The 19081-nt window shown below is 33.2% G+C and overlaps 2 protein-coding genes across 2 annotated transcripts; one reads left to right on the forward strand and one right to left on the reverse strand.

Annotated features, from left to right (window-relative positions):
- Nucleotides 1–6543: 6543 nt before the first annotated feature.
- LOC107915553 (protein IWS1 homolog 1) lies at nucleotides 6544–7608 on the reverse strand. The gene has a single exon (XM_016844696.2). It carries the CDS (start codon nucleotides 7606–7608, stop codon nucleotides 6544–6546), a length of 1065 nt encoding a protein of 354 aa, XP_016700185.2.
- Nucleotides 7609–14178: 6570 nt separating this feature from the next.
- On the forward strand, nucleotides 14179–18838 carry LOC107915172 (dolichyl-diphosphooligosaccharide--protein glycosyltransferase subunit STT3B). The gene is made up of 6 exons (XM_016844333.2): nucleotides 14179–15227; nucleotides 15776–16312; nucleotides 16691–17145; nucleotides 17769–17891; nucleotides 18016–18075; nucleotides 18465–18838. The coding sequence occupies exons 1-6, from the start codon at nucleotides 14370–14372 to the stop codon at nucleotides 18592–18594; spliced, it is 2163 nt and encodes a 720-aa protein (XP_016699822.1). The 5' UTR covers nucleotides 14179–14369; the 3' UTR covers nucleotides 18595–18838.
- The last annotated feature ends 243 nt before the right edge of the window (nucleotides 18839–19081 follow it).

A 19081-nucleotide genomic window follows, 5' to 3' on the forward strand; every position in this document is an offset into this window, starting at 1 on the left:
ACTCATTATTTCTGTAAAAAAAAACTCATTCCCCTTAAAGCTCTTAGCATTTTGTTTCTTTTCCTTTCCAATAAAAATCTGTTTCATTAAATTTGTGTTTTTTCCCAAAAAACATGAGTAACTAAACTCATCTAGCCAAATGTTATCAAGACTCCTCTAAAAGAGTTCATGAGGCTCAGAATTCGCACTTAGCATTTTCAACGAGTATTCATCATTTCTCCGCATTATGGGACTGACGCTTCCATCCATTTCCTTTCAAAAGTAATCTTTTTATCTTGTGCAAGGAACAATCGCTTTTTTCCCAGGTCAGTTGTTTTTCTTGGGCACGACTACGCCTAGGATTTCAAGAAACAATAAGTTGTAACGATCCAGTCCCTGAGGATTTGGCCCTACTTCCCTTATACTATTCTTTTCATTATTTCTTAGGGATAGGTTGTTTTTGGTGCTTTCAACAACACATCAAATTTTGGTGCCGTTGTTGGGGACTGGTAACGTACTAATCTTGTTTTTTTTTCTTATGACCAAATCTGTTCCGGGAAATTTTGCGTAACGTAAACTCGAATCCAGCATAATAACCAATGACTCAAACGATTCGGTAAATGGCCGAAGCTCCTGCAAAACAACAACCGCTATGCATTGCGTATCCTATTATGGATACTAATTTTGAACTTAAATTTTTTATAGCATCACACGCAGCTGAATTAATGAGGGAGATTGTTGGGATAAGGCAAAAGGATGTAAAGTCTCTTTACAACTATTAGGAACGATTTAAGAAGTTGTGCGCAAGTTGCCCATAACATGAGATAACAGAACAATCTCTTCTTCAATACTTCTATGAGGGATTGAAGCCCATGGAAATGAACATGATAGATGCCACTAGTGGAGGGGCATTGGTCAACATGACCCCCAACAGGCAAAGGACTTGATATCCACGATGGTTGCAAATACTCAGCATGTAACAGCCCAATTTTGACCCTAATTGGAACAGTGGTTTCGGGACCACAAATCCGAATTAGAAAAAAATATTTTAATATTATTTTGTGTGTTTATGATGTGTGAATTTAATTGTGTGAAATTTTCGTGTTTTAATTTTGTCGTTTGAGAGATTGATTAAAGAAAATGGCTTACTCGCGTAAAATGAAAATTTAGGGGTTAAATCTAAAGGTACCAAATTGTTGTTGTCTTTATTAAATGGAGGATTTATGATGTAATAAGGCCAAAATATAGTTAGTGGGTGGCAAAGTACAAGTATAGCCTTATATAAATATAAGTATATATGTATATTTATGTAAAGGTTAATAAAGTAAACTAATTATTAATGTTAGTGCATGTTTAATATATTAAAATTAAAGCATTTTTTCTCCATCTTTTGGCCGAAACTAAGAATAAAGAAGATTGTTTAAAAGCTTTAGTATATTCGGCACTTGCAAGCTTGATTGAGGTATGAATTTTGTTTGTTTTTTTGATAATTTTTACGTTTTTGAGATCGTTGCTTTGAATACTTCAAAACCCATGCCTTAATTTTTTGAATTGTTGATGATTTTGAAATGTGCCATTGATGAATGTTTGAGTTTCATGATTTTAGTTGATGAAATATGAAATATAATTTTTAGATTAACATGTTTTGTCTTTGAATTTTTGGTGAATTTGAGTAATTAGGGCTAAATTGAGAAAATAAATTTTTGAAGGACTATAATGTGAAATAAATGAAATGCATGAGCTTGTATAGACACTAGGAATATTCGGCCCTTAAGGAGTGTAGTCAAAATTGGTGTATTTTGTGTTTTGAGCAAAAAGGATTAAATTGTAAAAAGTGTGAAATTTTAAGGGCAAAATTGTAATTTGCCCATTCATGTGTTTTTAGGGTAAATTGAATAGAATGGTGTTTAAATAAGCTTAATTTGAATATTTTTAGATCAAGAATTAAAGAAATCGAATTTGGATCGTGGAAAGACAAAAGTGGTCGAGTAGCCGATTTAGCAGTCGACGACATCCGAGGTAAGTCGATAAGCATTTAAATGTTGTTAAATTCAAGAATATATAAATGATAAGTGATAAATTAAATTATTTATTTGTTATATGTTTTGGCCGAAAATTATTATTAAGATAGGAATTTTCTTTCGAGTTCGATTCGATCGATAATCAACGCCTAAAAGCCCCGTATGAACCCTAGGAATAGATAGGATACTTATGTCATGACATAGGACTCCGATATGTGTTTTCGTGTAAGACCACGTTTGGGACGTCGGCATCGACTTGTGTTTTTGTGTAAGACCCTGTCTAGGACAGTGGCATCGGTATGTGATTACATGTAAGACCACGTCTGGGACGTTGGCATTGTACTAGCTTTTTAATTATCCGTGTGTCCTTTTTAATTCCGAACGGTTCAACGGGCAATATTAAGTGAAGACCGAATGTGAAATCGAAATAATAATAGTGTTCAGGTATGTATTTATATCATGCTATGAAATTAAGGTAAGTTGTATATTGAATTGATGATACAAAGTTATTTGATATATGAACAATATGTGAGCATGTTTGTACTTATAAGTCATTGGTAGTTTGGATTATTATTGTAGTTTCTTTTTAAATTATATTTTGATAAGTATACAATAATTGGAGTATTTTTGCATTAAGTTATTAAAGTTAAATGTTTATTTATATTTGATTTGGTTGGTTTAATATTAATGTTAAAATGAATAATGTTTGCTTTTGACTTACTAAGCTTAAATAGCTTACTGTGTGTATGTCGTTCTTCGTTTTATAGATTTTGGAAGTTGGTTACGAGCTCGGGGATCGTCAGAGAAGATTATCACACTATCGACTCCTCTCGGTATTTTTTAAATTTTGAATTCGGGCTTATGGCATGTATAGCGTAGCTAAAATGCTTGAATTTAGATTATGTAATATTAAGCCATGCGAAAATGGCTTAATTTTCTTGTTTGTGTTCGGTTTTGGGCTGAATTATGGTTTAAGCATACTTTAATCATGGATTAGTATTTTATGGTTAGTATTTATATGGTAATGTATATATATGTGCATGGTGATTTCATTCAAGTGTTTCGGTAATTATGTGGTTGAAGTAATTAAGTTGTTATATTCATTAAGATAAGTAATGTTAAGTTCAGTGTCTAGGTTATGTATTATATATGAAATATATATATATATATGATTTGGTTGGATTTAGTAGTTAAGTGAATATAGGGGATGATTTATAAATTGAAGTATGCTTGTAAATGTTGGTGATAAATTACGTTTGGCTTATTGATAGAGTAAATGAATGTATATGCTGTCAAATTTTGATGTACAAATGCAGTCCAATTATATATGTATATGCTGTCAATTTTTTATGTATAAGGCAGTCCAATTATATATGTATATGCTGTAAATTTTTGACGTATAAATGCAGTCCAATTATATATGTATATGCTGTCAATTTTTGATGTACAAATGCAGTCCAAATATATATGTATATGCTGTCAATTTTTGATGTATAAATGCAGTCCAATTATATATGTATATGCTGTCAATTTTTTATGTATAAGGCAGTCCAATTATATATGTATATGCTGTCAATTTTTGACGTATAAATGCAGTCCAATTATATATGTATATGCTGTCAATTTTTGATGTACAAATGCAGTCCAAATATATATGTATATGCTGTCAATTTTTGATGTATAAATGCAGTCCAATTATATATGTATAGGCTGTTAATTTTTGATGTATAAGGCAGTCCAATTATATATGTATATGCTGTCAATTTTTGACGTATAAATGCAGTCCAATTATATATGTATATGCTGTCAAATTTTGATGTACAAAGGCAGTCCAAATATATATGTATATGCTGTCAATTTTTGATGTATAAATGCAGTCCAATTATATATGTATATGCTGTCAATTTTTGATGTATAAATGCAGTCCAATTTTGTAAATATGCTGTCCAAATTTTGGTGTGAAAATGCTATTTAGTTTGGTATATAAATGCTGTTCAAATTGATGTATAATAGTTGTCCAAATAGGGTGTACCACCTATCTTGTAATATGTAGTATAGTTAGTAACTTGAAATGAAATATGTATACAAATATAAGTTTGGATATATGCTTGGATTTTGATATATAATCATATATGTTTGGAAATGTTTTAAGAATTTGAATGATATTAAATTTTGATTAGGTAAATGATAATGACATGGTTGAAATTTTGAGACATGGTTAGTATATGTAATTTGATTTATGATGCATGTTTGATTTTAATTGGTTATCTGTTTATATATATATGTATATATATATATATGTGGAATGAAATTTCGTGGTTGAGTTAGTATAATTAAAAAAAATTGAGTTGGGTTTTGATCTGTAATGCCTCGTAACTCTAATCCGGCGACGGAATCGAGTTGGGGTGTTACACAACAATTCTGAGCCAATCCTAAACCCACTAGAAGAGTTCACCAGCTAAGTATTTCAACTTTAGAAGATAAAGTCGAAAAACTTACTAATATCATGAATTCTCTTTTTGCAGTAAAAATAGGACCGCCTGACTGTGCGAAATTTGTGCATCACCCGAACATACAACTCATGCATGCCCTAATTTGTGTGATGATACTATGACCCATTTGGATGCTGTGTGGAAATTTTCTAGACCACCCCAAAGGCGATATGACCCTTATGCAAGTACATATAACCTAGGATGGAAAGATCATCCTAACTTGAGATATGGGCAAACCTATAGTATAACCAGCCATACCAAAACCAGTTTCCACAATAAACACAAGATTCAGGTACCTCTTTAGAAACCATGGTCAATAAATTAGCAGCTAATGTGCTTGATTTCCAACAGCAAATACACGACAAACTGTTTATTTTTAAAAGAAAACAGAGGATTTTCAATAAAGAACAAAGACATCTATAAAAGAATTGACCACATCAATTGAGAAAATAAACTCACGGGGAAAACTGCTATCACAAACAAAATCTAACCCAAGACAACACGCAAATGCAGTGACGTTGCGAAGTGGAAAAGAACTGGAACCAAATCCTAGCAGGAATCTTGATCAAGATTTCACCCGGGAAAAACATGAGAATGATGAATAAGTCCGAACAAAACCTCTATTGCCTAAAATTTAACCTCTATTGCCCAAAATTCAACCTCTATATTCTGATCTGGCAGCTAGTCTGCAATTATAGGAATGTGTCATACCGATACTATTTGGTCTGTAGGGTTGGATGGGTATTCAATAAGCTATTTGGTATGTTGGGTCGGTCGGAGATTGTGTGTAGCGGGTGGGGGATAGGAAAACTGCATATATTTTGATCTATTCTGTATATGAGAATAATCTGACTAACTATTTGTCTAAGCTGTTTCGATATGTTAAATTGAATGATTTACCTTTTGGATCTGACTTCGAATTTGAATTTGGGATTTTATTAGGCCTAACCTAAATCTGTTTGAACTTATAATTATTTCTTTATAAGAACTTATAATTATTTCTTTATAAGATCATAATTCATTTTTTCTGTTGACTGTACTACAAGTAACCCACAAACTTGATCAAGTCGACTGATTGGAAGCTCGGTCATACTATTTATCATCTTTATTACCATTAGTATCACTAGCCTATTTCAAGTAATTTTAAGATATGCGATGTTGTAGGATAATAATTGACGTATTATGTTTTACGGTTGTTAACTCTTTTTGGTTTTGCTTTAAAACTAAATTTCAGAATACTGTGCTTTAAAAAAATAATGGAGGTAGCTTCTCAGGCTTGACCTTATCGTTTAGGCCGGGTATAGAGTACTGTTACACATTTTAATGTGATTTGACAAAAAACACAAGTTTAAGGGGTAAAAATTAAATAGTAGATTAGAATGACTTTTTTTATGAAATTGAAGTGTCAAATAAATCATTAGGCTTTTTTTTACTTATAAAATTAACACGAATTGATTTCGAGATTAAATATTGTAAAGGAAATATATGCGTGTTGAGAAAATTTATTTATTTTACCTATTTGATACTAAATAACTCATAATTTAATCAAGGTCAATATAACTATCAAATATAAAAAAAGTAATAAGAAAAAAAATTAAAAAAAAACATAATTTTTTAGTAAATTATAAAAAGATAAAATCTTAACAGAAATGCGACTAGTGTGACTCAAACTTATACTACACCTGAAATGATAAACACATTAACCTTTAAACCCATTAAACCTACCCAGGAAGTTTACAAAATCATAATTATTAACTCCATGAAGACATTAAAAATGGATTGATTGACTATGGAGTCAACTAATTAATTAATGTTGAGAGCTAGCAGTGAAAATGATTGATGAGCCCAAAAAGCAAAAAGGAAAACCTTACGATATGACATTTAACGACTTAATTAATAAGTCAATATTCAACAAATTATTTGCTCATATTTGAATACAAACTATAATAATTAAAATTGAAATCAAATTTAATTTTGATTGGACGAAACAAACATAACTCAATTTTATAGTATTATCCGAAACATTGTTCATTGCGTATCCTGTTTAGAGTCTACAAAACAGCAGGTTTTGGAGCTTGCAGAGTCTTCTTCTTCTTCGATTTTTTCAATCCACTCATCTTCTTCTCTATCCTTTCAAAACACTCGCTTTCTCTCACTTCTCTAGATCTCCGATAACGTCTTGCAAACTCTGGTTTGAAATTTGTTAGAGGGTTCGCCTCATAAACGCATGGTGCTGGTTCAGGCACTGAAACAGACCCGCTTGCTGTTCCTGATGAACATGGCCTGCGAGGACCTTCCAAATCTAAATCTGCCTCCCTCAATTCTACCCTTGTTGATTGCTTCATTAATGGCTTCTTCATCCTTGGAATTACGCTGTTTCTGAGGTTACAGTAGCTTGTAGTCTTGTTGAATATGGTTCGACACCAGTTTTGGACCAAATGCTTGGCAAGTTTTCGATTGGCAGTGGTTTCCTCGTCTGATTTTGAAAGAAACATAATGACTTTACCAAGCCCACTCTTCTTCAACTGCTCCCTTCCATCTTCTAAGCTGATATCAACAGGCATCACCTGAGTTAAGATATTCAAAATGGAAGATCGAAGGGTGGCGTTTGGTAAGCTTCCATCGGGAAGAGGGTCGAGCCAACTCTTCAACAAAGTTAAAATCCCATGATCCAAAAACTCTTGTTGCAGCTTTTTCTTGGAGAGAAAGTCAGTAAGAAGAGGCAGCATTTGGATCTTTCTAATAGCGGGTTTGTTTTGGATGTTAAGCTCAATGTCATCTGTGGCAGCAATCTCCATTTGAGCCATTACTTTCTCAATGAGTAATCCAGTTTCCGGAGAACTTGTTTCCTCCATCTTCTTCCTTCTCTTGACCTTATCGAACATCGCCTCGATCTCTGCATCAGTATCAGATTTACGACAGATTTGTTCGTCTTTCTGGTCCTGATCATCCGAGTTAAGCCAACCCCAGATCTCCTCCCGATCACTCGGTTTTTGAAGCTTTCTCTTGTTGGTTTTAGGGAAATCGTGTTGCACGATCTCACGGATGTTGTCGATTTCTTCCTCCATAGATGATTTCTTCTTGACCAGCCTTCTTCTAGGTTCCGAAACCTCCATCAATGCTAACACTTTGAATCGTAGTGAAGTTTTTCTTAGGTTTCAAATGAATGATGTTGTATTTGGAATCTGAGTTGAATTAATATTTATCCTAATAAGGGGAAATGGATTTCATGATAGAATTGGAATCCTAGTTGGAGTTGGATTTCATGTTATGAATCCTAGTACAAGTTTGATTTAGGTTTATTTTTTAATCGTTTTTGTTTTTAAATTTTGATTTTGTTGCATATAAATTTATTATTTATGTGGATAATACAATATATTTAACATAAAATATATGTTATCCCAAGCAATTCATGATTCTTAATAATGGCATATTGTAGATATACCAAATATTTAATTTTATTTAATTTTTCTTTAAATCCAGAATCATTTAACACCATTTATTTTCTATGTATAAATTTTATCTAAAAGTTATACATATAAAAAAAGAACCCTTAAATTTAAAAAAGTCGTTGTTAAATAGTTCTTTAATTGATTACTTTCGGTCATTAATGCTCTTAATTTTAGTTAAAGTATTTTTATTTTTTATTTTTTCACATATAATTATTTCATTAATTACAACTATTTAATTTAAATTTTTAGTAAACAATCAAATATAAAAGATTAAAACTCTTTTGATTTTTCTTTTTAAAATAACATCTACTAGAAAATTAAATGCAATACAAATATCGTAATTCGAGAAATTATAAACATCGAAAGAACCCTTTAATTATTCTTTTATATTTTCTATGAAACTCTTGAACATGTTAAACTAATTTAAAATCCATAGTTAATTTTATTTGATTGAATTATTTGTTAGTGTTAGGGTTAACGTTTTAATCTATGACATACGCTTTTATTTTGAATCTCACCATACAACTCAATTCATCTCGCTAACTAATTATATCAATCGACTATTCGGTAGCAAGTTGATCTGTCCTTGTGGATCATGTTATTAATTTGTACCCTTTTCATATAATTTTAGCTTGTTTAATAGTAAAATTAAGACAATTTAATAATAAGTTATGTTTTTACATTTTAAGTAGCCAAATTATGATTTCTAGTAGTTTTTATCATATTTTATATTTAAATAAGGTTATGTAATTATGTAGGATAGATCGAGAGCTAAAAATGCGACTTCTGGACAAAACTATTGTCGATGTCGTGACATTAGGGCATGGAAGTCGTGACATAGAAGACAGACACAAGAACAAACTCTTGGGAAGCAACTGATGCGAATGTTGCAACATTAAGACCTGAAAATTGCAACATTGGTTCCACGTCATGACGATGAAGGTACTCCCGACGATGAAGGTACTCCACATTGCGACATTTCTCTATGCAAGGTAACCACGATTTCAAAGGCAGTTCAGGGTCTTTTCTAATTTAAAGCCCTAATTGTTGTATTAAATGGAGGGGCATTTTAGTCTTCAAACTCTTACCTATATAATTAACTTTGTAATTAGATTTAAGGGGAACTTTTGACTAATTTCAGCTTTAGTTTTTTAGTAGACTACATTTTTAAGATATTTTCTTAATAGGAATCTCTTTATTTCGAAGTTTCGACGTTGTGAGCGAAGAATGTTCCAGACGCATGCTTTAATCTCGATTTATCAATGAACATTCATTCCTTTATTCTTTTTATTTATATCTATCTCGTTAATGGATTAATTGAATGTTTGTATAAATAGAAGAATAAAACTTGTGCTTTCATAAATATCTTGCATGTGTCGATTGTTTAATTGATTAAATAATTATGTGATTATTTATCTTAGATTGGTTGTTTATTCAAGTTTGTTAAATATCTAAGTATACTAGGATTGACGACCCTAATAGAATATTTAGGCAGATGAGACCAAAAGGGTATTCTGTTACGTAAGCATTTATTAAACTTGTATTGAGAGGTGAGACCGAAAGGGTATCCGTATGCCTAAGTGAGATCGAAAGGGTATCTTAGAGAGTCACCCTTAGCAAGGATAAGATTGAGGGGGTATTCTTAGTTAAGAGTGGTAAATGTTGGCTTAATTGATAATTAGTTATTCAACCAACCTAGGCGAAGTTATTTTAACCTAGGATGTTCCAATCGTTTTAATCCTAGGTGTAGTTTTAATTTAATTAATTTTATTGAAATTTTAATCATGGGTTCGCACTATTAATTTTTAACTCGACTAAACTAGTGCTTGTTTTAGGAATAATTAATTTAGTAATAATTTTTACCAACCCAACAATTCCTTGGGTACGATCCTCAGCATATTTCTAGTATTTCGTTGTAATTAACTATATTACAATCTGACTTGTGCACTTGCAGGCACCACACTTATTTCTATCTTTTTAATTTCATTATTCTAAGCTCCAGTGCACTCATGCCCGGGAGCAGTCACAAGTTCAGTCATAGAATTGGACAAACAATAAAACATAAATAAAAATAGCAAACATAGAGAGCGATCTGCACACAGTCATTTGCTTATGCAGTTCAAGAACAATCCTATTCTGCGAAGCATTGCTCAGTGAATGGTCTCTTATTCCTCAGTTGATCCAACAACCTATTGGTGTAAGCCCAAACTACATTTCTTAAGATGAATTTGCAACCCCAAGAGCTAGTCCCAACTAGTTACAACCACTCACCCAAACCTCACTTAGAAAGGTTTAATTCACTCATAATTAATGCCTAAGACCGAGTGCGAAAATGAAGAGAATAATTAGTCAGGATAGCAATTCGCAACTCTCTACATAATAAAAAACAAGTACCTTGAATGTACAAAGTACTGCCTATTTATAGGCATCCTATGCAGTAACAATAAATGTCGAGAAATCTAAATAAACTTGACTTCTTGTGTGCTTCATAATCAATCAATAGAGTTCTAAGCCAATCAGAAAATCCTTCCTTCAAAATAGCCATTGGCGATGTCTTAAAGAGAGAGAATTTAATCCAAGTTGAATTCTACTTCAAAATCTTCACACGTTGCTTCTCTTCATAATTTCATTTTTTAGAGTAAGAATGATGTATTTCATGAGGCCCATTTTTTAGAGCAATAAAACTTTAAACAAACGGACGTACTCTGCTCCCCCTATCTACAAAAGCTCTATAACAATAACAACCAATCAATTTAATAAAGGCATACTAACAAAATGCAAAGATCATTCATCACCATTGATTTGATCATCAAAAACAAAACAAAAAGCAAGATGATCACAATGAGTTCAAAGAATTTTTAGTTCTACAACAACTACAAATATGTCCCCCAATACTCCTCGTTTCTCCAATTGTCCTTAAGCACAAAAAAAAATTAGAGAACAAAACACTCCAACTCCCTATTTCCCATATATGATCCCTCTTTTTGTCAAAAAGCCCATTAGGTTATCAAGGTGTTTGTTCAGTGTATAGATAAACTTAGAATGCCATGTGATTGCCTGATGTTCAAGGGTGTTCACTGCCCCAGGTGCGGCCTGGGTTCGAGTCGTGCTAGTCGCGTTTGTTGTTCGGGCTTTGCCCTGTTATTGTAATTCACCAAAGAATAATGTACAGATAAACTCGGAGAGTTGAGTCCTTTTGGCTGTAGATCACTAGATATCAACAATTAGGGTGTCTACCTCATTACATAGCAGAGCAAGAAGTTGTTTCTGAGCCACTTTAACTAATTTACTTATTTTTTTTAGTAAATGGTACAAAATGCAATCTAACACCTAGTACAAGAGCCTCCATGGTACTTTTACCTAATTTTGTCTTAATGATTTTTTTTTTTACTTTCCAATCTACATGGGAAAGTTACTTCCCCACCTTTTATTGTGGGAATTATATCACCATGTTTATGGAAAAGTAACTTTAAATGGATGGAATTAAAAAAGAACTCTAAATGGAAAGTTAGATTATGAAGAAAGTAAATAAATTTGAACATACCAAACATTGGAATCACTTTCCAACTCGTTAAATTTCTAAGAAAGTGATCACTTTCTATCATAGCAAATGCTACTTAACTGTTAAACTTATTTAGTTTCAACTATTCCTCAATACTAAAATTTCACAATTTGAAAAGTATAGGGCCTAAGAATAATCAAATTAGAGGACATACACTAAAACTACAATTTTACACATAGTATAATACTAATAACAAAATTTAGCCAAACAAATTTGATTGCTATCATTTAGACCAGGATTGAAATTTTAGAATTTGAAAAGTATAGGGACTAAAATTGACCAATTGACTAAAACTGGCCAAATTAAAATATATGAACTAAATCTACAACTTACACATAGTACAAGGGATAATAATAGAATTTAGCCAAATTTAAAAATAAAAAATTTTAAGAAAATAAAATTGAGAATGGATTCAAATTTCCAAAAAGGAACTCATTATCATCGTATTAAAATGGATTTGAATAGTATATTCAAATATGTTATAAAAAAAGAAGAAGTGAAATTGAATAATGGATATCCAAAGGTTAATATCTCAATTAACTTCAGATCAGCTATGAATGGTTAAAAGAAATACATAAATTGAGATTTGTATAATAGGAAAATTGTCACTTTGATGCCTTGAGAACTTTTTTGGTCAGATTGATACATATGTACTTTCATTCCACCTATGAGCGTTATCCAACTTCAATTTTCGAAATTTAACCATTTCATAATATTATGAATCTTTATAAACTTTTTGCATTTTTATAATTTTAAAACTAATTATTTAAAATGATCTTTCTTTTATTTTTTTTAACTTAGGCTTTTTTTTATAATTTCCCTATTTTTAAATGTTTTTTAGAAATTTTTAGTATATTTTCATTTCTTATAATTTTAAAAAATGAATAAATTTGAAAATGGGGGATTTTAGATAATTTTATTTTTTAGAATTTTATGACTTTTAAATTTTTTAAAAAAGTTTAAGCATAATTACATTTTTAAAAATATACTTAAAATTTCATCAAATAAATTCTAAATTTGAGATTTTTTAAAATATATATATTTAAAATTTTTAAGGAACTTCTTGCATCTTTTTTATGATTTTTAATAAAATTTTCATTTATAACGACTAATGTGGCACCAAATTGATTTTTTTTTGTTAAACTACTTCCAAGGTCACTCAATTATTAGTAAGTATACACTTTGGTCACTCAATTTTAAAAAGTTACAAATTGGTCACTGAATTATTCGAAAGTTATCTTTTAAGTCAATGAGCTATTAAGTTGCGAACATATGTTGAATGTAGCACCGAAAAATTTATTATTTGATCATTCAACTATTAGTAAGTTTATAATTTGGTCACTCAATTTCAAAAAATTACAAGTTGCTCACTAAACTAACTTTACAAGTTTATACTTTGGTCACTCGATCTTCGCACCACTACTCACCAACTTGATAATCCAAACAATATCAACAACAACTCAAGCCGCAAGTCCTACAAAGCCATTATCGACCCCATGCCTCACCTCTAATCCAACCAGCTCAGTAACCCATCATTCTTAACCTACTCATCATTTACCCTTCAACCAAAACCAAAGCCATAACCCAAGAAAAATCAACAATCAAGCTATTCACACACCCTTACCTCAAACTAACAACCAAATATTACCACAATCACAATCGAAGTAAACAAGAATACAAATAAAAACAAATAAAACAAGAAGAAAGTCTCTTATTTTAATGAGCCCTAAGCATGACATACAAAAGCAAATGGATATAGTAAAATTAGTGAAAGGAGAATAAAAATATAAAATATGAAGACTCAAGCATACCAAATTCAATCAGGAGTTAGTCGAAAAGTTCCAAGAGAAGGAAGCTCAAAAAAAAAAGTCAAAGAGAAAGTCTCACCAAGAAGAGGAACATATTGGAGTTAGGCAACCATTTGACGATGGTGGATGGAGATCGAAGAGCTTCTCCATTAGGGCTTTTCAGTTTAAGTCAACAAAGTTTCAAGCCATTTCAAGGAAAAATAGACCATAAAGTTGAAAGAGGAAACAAAAAGCTTTGGTTTGATGTGTTTCTTCGTCAGAGGGTGAGGTCGAATGGTGGTGAGATCACTGGAATACAATTGTGAAGGAAGTCTGTGAAACACTAAAACTTTTAAAATTAAGTGACCAAAATGTGAACTTACTAATAGTTGAGTGACCTTAAGTATAGTTTACCCTATGATGAATAATGAGTTAATGCCTACAATTGATGTTCATTAGCAACTTAAGTCCCTATTTACCTGCGGTTAGTGTAAAAAAATGGTGGTTGTGAGGTTAGATATTGTAACAATAATATAACGTGAGACAAAAAGAAAGTTAAACGCACCGCAATGGAGGTAAACATCTATCCAAAAGGGCCCTTAATGGTCTGATGATCAACTTGTAACTTTTTAAATAGTTCAAATTTCAATTTGTAACTTTTTGAAATCGAGTGATCAAAATGTAAACTTATTAATAGTTGAGTCAGTTAGGTGTATCCTCGTATACATATAAGATGTGAGATTTGTACGAGTTGTGCACGTTCAAATATGCAAACAAATAATGAAGTCATAACAAGAAGCAAGACAAGAACTAAAATTTGGACCAAAACAAAGTACAAAAAGCCCAATTAAACATTAACTGACCCAAAAATCGCAGAACTGTGAGACCTATGAGAACTCAAAGAAGCTATTGACTGAGACAACAACTACTTTAGATCACTGAAAGTCTCAGTGTTTTTCAAGGGTTTTGAGAGTTCTCAAATCATACATTTACATCCTCCTCCACTCCCTCGATATGATCCTCTAAAAGAAAAAAACAAAATCCAAACCTAACCCAGAACTTGCAGCAAATCAATTATGGCGACCATGCCCGCATCCGCATCAGATCTGTTGAAGTCCTTCAAACTCAAAACCAAGCAACAAGAACTCTTGATCCGAGTCTCCATCCTCTGTCTCGTCTACATCTTGGCATTCATCACTCGTCTCTTCTCTGTCCTCCGTTATGAATCCATGATCCATGAATTTGACCCCTACTTCAATTATCGCACCACTCTTTACCTCACGGAGAACGGCTTCTACGATTTCTGGAATTGGTTTGACTATGAAAGCTGGTACCCTTTAGGCCGAATCGTCGGCGGCACCCTTTACCCCGGTCTCATGGTGACCGCCGTTCTCATTTATCGCATCCTCCGTTTCCTTCGTTTCGCCGTCCATATCCGCGAAGTCTGCGTTTTAACAGCTCCGTTTTTCGCTTCCAATACGACCCTCGTCGCTTATTTCTTCGGGAAAGAAATCTGGGATTCCGGCGCCGGTCTTGTGGCCGCCATTTTGATCGCCGTTTGTCCTGGTTACATATCCAGGTCCGTGGCTGGTTCTTATGATAATGAAGGGGTCGCCATTTTCGCTTTGCTTTTCACGTTTTACGTATTCGTGAAGGCCGTTAATACGGGATCGTTGGCTTGGAGCTTGGCTTCGGCGTTTGGTTATTTTTACATGGTTTCAGCTTGGGGAGGATATGTTTTTATTATTAACTTGATCCCACTTTATGTGCTGGTGCTCTTGATTACTGGGAGATATTCAATGAGATTATATGTTGCGTATAATTGTATGTATATTTTGGGAATGTTGCTTGCAATGCAGATCCGCTTTGTCGGGTTTCAACATGTGCAATCCGGTGAACATATGGCCGCCATGGGCGTCTTCTTCTTGATGCAGGTTCTGTTATTTCTAGCTGTTTCTTGCAGTCGATTTAATGAATTTTGGTAGTATTGTAGTAGTCTAAGCAATTAGTGCTTGATAAATGTGTATATTTGTGCTTACATTGAACCCGGCATGGAAAATTAACTAAAACAAGATTAAAACACAAAAATGATACATGAATGTTTCTATACATGAACATGACAAGGATACACAATTTGCCATGCCTGAGGAAAAGCATAAACTGAAGAAAATTTCTTTTGCAATGTATGCTTTGGTCTTTTTTAGTGGAAATAGTGTTCTTGATCTTCAAAATTTGATGGTAACATAGAAAAGAAACATAGGTTTTCGATGGAAACTGTCTTTGAGCGGTATTGCACTGCTTGATGTGTGTTCTGTACTTCTGCATCCAGCTATGCGACAAACTCTGCAAGTAGGAGAAAAATTGGTTTTACATGTAATGATAAAATGAAAGTGGTTTGTGGGTTTGTTTTGTGATTCTATCTGTCTGAGCGTTGAGCTGGTAATGGAAAGTTGCATTAATCATGTTTGGATTACTTGTGTAGGTTTTCTACTTTTTAGATTGGGTGAAGCACATGCTTAGTGACACAAAATTGTTTCAAGCTTTCTTGAGGATCACCGTGACTTCTGCAGTCGCTGTGGGTGGTATTGCTTTGGGATTAGGCATGGTATCCGGTTATATTTCACCTTGGACAGGAAGGTTTTACTCTTTGCTGGATCCAACATATGCCAAGGATCACATCCCCATCATTGCTTCTGTATCTGAGCATCAGCCAACAGCGTGGTCATCTTTCATGTTTGATTTCCATATCCTGCTTTTCCTTTTCCCAGCTGGTCTTTATTTCTGCTTCAAACGGTTGTCCGATGCCACTATATTTATTGTCATGTATGGTCTGACAAGTATGTATTTTGCTGGTGTTATGGTTCGGTTGATTCTTGTTGCTACACCCGCAGTTTGCCTTATTAGTGCTATCGCTGTTTCCGCCACTGTGAAGAACTTGACTGTGCTGTTGAGGTCGAAGAACAAGGTTGTCCAAACTGGTTCCACTAAGGGAAGTGGCGGCTCAAAGTCCTCTTCTAAGGTAACATCTCTCTGCCAGTCTCTCTCACACACAGATAGATTTGCTTTAGTTTTACTGCTGGCATAATCCCTCTCTTTGTTGTTTGACATCAATCTGCCTACGTTGCTCTGACTCTTCATTTTTCATAAAAGTACTCATGTCTGGCACTCATATGGATACATATAGAGAAATGGGTATGGGGTTATGATCTTCCAAGAACCTGTAAATACATGGAAATCTTGAAAAGTAATGGGTATGGGTTTTATGATCTTCCAAAGACCCGCTAAATACATGGAAATCTTGGAAAGTGAACATACCTGTTCTGATACATATTAGTTTAATAGTTTTCATTTCTATCCATAGTATTATGTTAATGAATCTTCTTTGTTTTCCGAGTAGGCTTTACTTGATCAGTCCCAGCCTTTCCAGAAAAATGGGGCAATTGCACTTCTCTTTGGTGCCTTTTACTTGCTCAGTAGGTATGCTACCCACTGTACATGGGTCACTTCAGAAGCTTACTCATCTCCTTCAATTGTACTGGCTGCGAGAGGTGCCCATGGGAATAGAGTAATTTTTGATGATTATCGTGAGGCTTACTTTTGGCTTCGGCAAAATACTCCTCAAGATGCCAAGGTGATGTCTTGGTGGGATTATGGGTATCAAATCACTGCCATGGGAAACAGAGCGGTTATTGTTGACAACAACACTTGGAATAATACGCATATCGCTACTGTTGGGCGTGCTATGTCATCTTACGAAGATGAGGCAATTGAGATAATCAGATCACTTGATGTTGATTATGTATTAGTTGTCTTTGGAGGTGTTACAGGGTATTCCTCTGATGACATTAACAAGTAAGACAGAAATCACTTTTGTTTTATCCATTATTTTCGGATTCTGTTTAGTGCCACTTCATGCCTTGTGTGAAAGTGCCTTGAATGGTTAATGATCTTTGTTCTATGCTTCAAATCACGGAAACTCATTTTGTTCATACTTGGACAGTTGGAATGATAGATGTAGTCTGATTAAATGGTTAATGTTCATTTGTACCTTTAAAGTATGATAATTAACGGAGGATCATTCTGTGTATGCATGGTATGCAAACATAAGAAATTGTATGAAAATCTAGCTCTAGCGTTTAATGATTATAGCTTCTTTTTCTTTAAAGTACGAAGAAGGATGCATTTTTGGACTTTGATCAATAGGTGTACTTAATCATTCTTTGCAAATCGCAACTGTATGCCTTACTTTTACATGTAACCCTTGCCAATCCTCCCAACAAGAGCAAAACGAAGAGGAGAAAAAAGAAATAGGAAACCATACTTGTTTTGAGTGTATAAAAGTGGTCTTCTACTGTCTCTATGCTAATGCAGTTGCTATATTCTTTTGTTTTGGGTTTCCCGAGTTCCACTTTTAATCTGTCCTGAATTTGTAAAGTGCAATTATCATATTCTAATTACATATTATTGGGAAATAGATTTTTGTGGATGGTGAGAATTGGAGGTGGAGTCTTCCCTGTAATCAAGGAACCCGATTACCTCGTTAATGGGGAATATCGTGTTGATAAAGGTGCAGCTCCTAAAATGTTGAATTGCCTCATGTAAGTTTTCTAAGTTATTACTTCTCTCTCGTTTGGGGCACGTATGTATATCTATTCATTATTTGGTATAAGGATTTTGGATGTTGAGAAATCTTTGTTTATGTATGTTTATTACTATGGCTAGGTACAAGCTATGCTACTATCGGTTTGGAGAGATGATGACGGAATATGGAAAACCGCCCGGGTAAGTTTAGCATGTTGAACTTGTTGATAATAAACATGTACACATGAATGTAGGTATGTGTATATAATGTTAAAAAGATCAGACCAGAGGTTGCACCAATCAGACCTTTAGTTTAAACGGTTGGTTTGATTCATATTTTAATGTTTAAACACTAATTTAATCTACAATTAATTTTAAATGTAGTTGATAATTAAGGAAAAGAAATGCTTTTGGGTTAATGGTTTAGTCTTTAATATAAACTAAGAGATTGAAGGTTCAAATGTCATTTTTTATCTGTTCTTATACAGTCACTGGAATGGACAGGCCATCGGTTTTTGGTTGATTGGCTAGTCTGGTTCGGCTTTTTATTCCATAATCTATACATCTATAACTGCCTTGTAATATTGCAGCTATGATCGTGCACGAGGCGTCGAAATTGGAAATAAAGATGTTAAACTTGAGCACTTGGAAGAGGCATTTACGACATCGAACTGGATTGTTCGTATTTATAGAGTTAAACCACCAAATAATAGGTGGTAAGAATATCTGTCTCTCCATCCAACTCTTTGCAGATCCTGAGAAAGGACAATGCTAGTTTTCAATGGTGCTTGAGTCTTGGAATTGTAGATTTAGCTTTAGCAACAAATCAAAATTTTCTTGAGACCGAGTTGTTGACATTGTTCCAGGCTACCAGGTTCTTTAGAACCTTTTTTTTTGGTTTCTTATTTGGTCAAAGTTTTAGAACCCCATTTTTGCAGATTTTATAAATTGGCTTCCTTTTTAAGTTTTAGTGTATGGATGATATAACAACGCAGGTGGTTGAACCGATACAAATTTGGCTGAACCAGTAACAAACCGGTCTGATATACTTTTCCTTTTTAAAATTTATGCTTATATTTAGTGAGATTTGAATTTTCAATCACTTAGTTTTATATTAAAATCTGTACGTCAAGTAAACTACATATGTTTGTTAAACTATGTAATATTTATTTATAGCTTAAAAAATATTAAAATTGGTGGTTGGTTA

This window comes from Gossypium hirsutum, chromosome D10 (genome assembly GCF_007990345.1).
Source record: "Gossypium hirsutum isolate 1008001.06 chromosome D10, Gossypium_hirsutum_v2.1, whole genome shotgun sequence".
In the NCBI taxonomy this organism is placed as follows: Eukaryota; Viridiplantae; Streptophyta; class Magnoliopsida; order Malvales; family Malvaceae; genus Gossypium; species Gossypium hirsutum.

Coding starts and splice junctions, on each gene's coding strand:
- LOC107915553 (XM_016844696.2), bottom strand. CDS start 7,608: ATGGAGGTTTCGGAACCTAGAAGAAGGCTGGTCAAGAAGAAATCATCT.
- LOC107915172 (XM_016844333.2), top strand. CDS start 14,370: ATGGCGACCATGCCCGCATCCGCATCAGATCTGTTGAAGTCCTTCAAA. Junction 17,146..17,768: donor TCCTCTGATGACATTAACAA/GTAAGACAGAAA, acceptor ATTGGGAAATAG/ATTTTTGTGGATGGTGAGAA. Junction 17,892..18,015: donor AAAATGTTGAATTGCCTCAT/GTAAGTTTTCTA, acceptor TACTATGGCTAG/GTACAAGCTATGCTACTATC.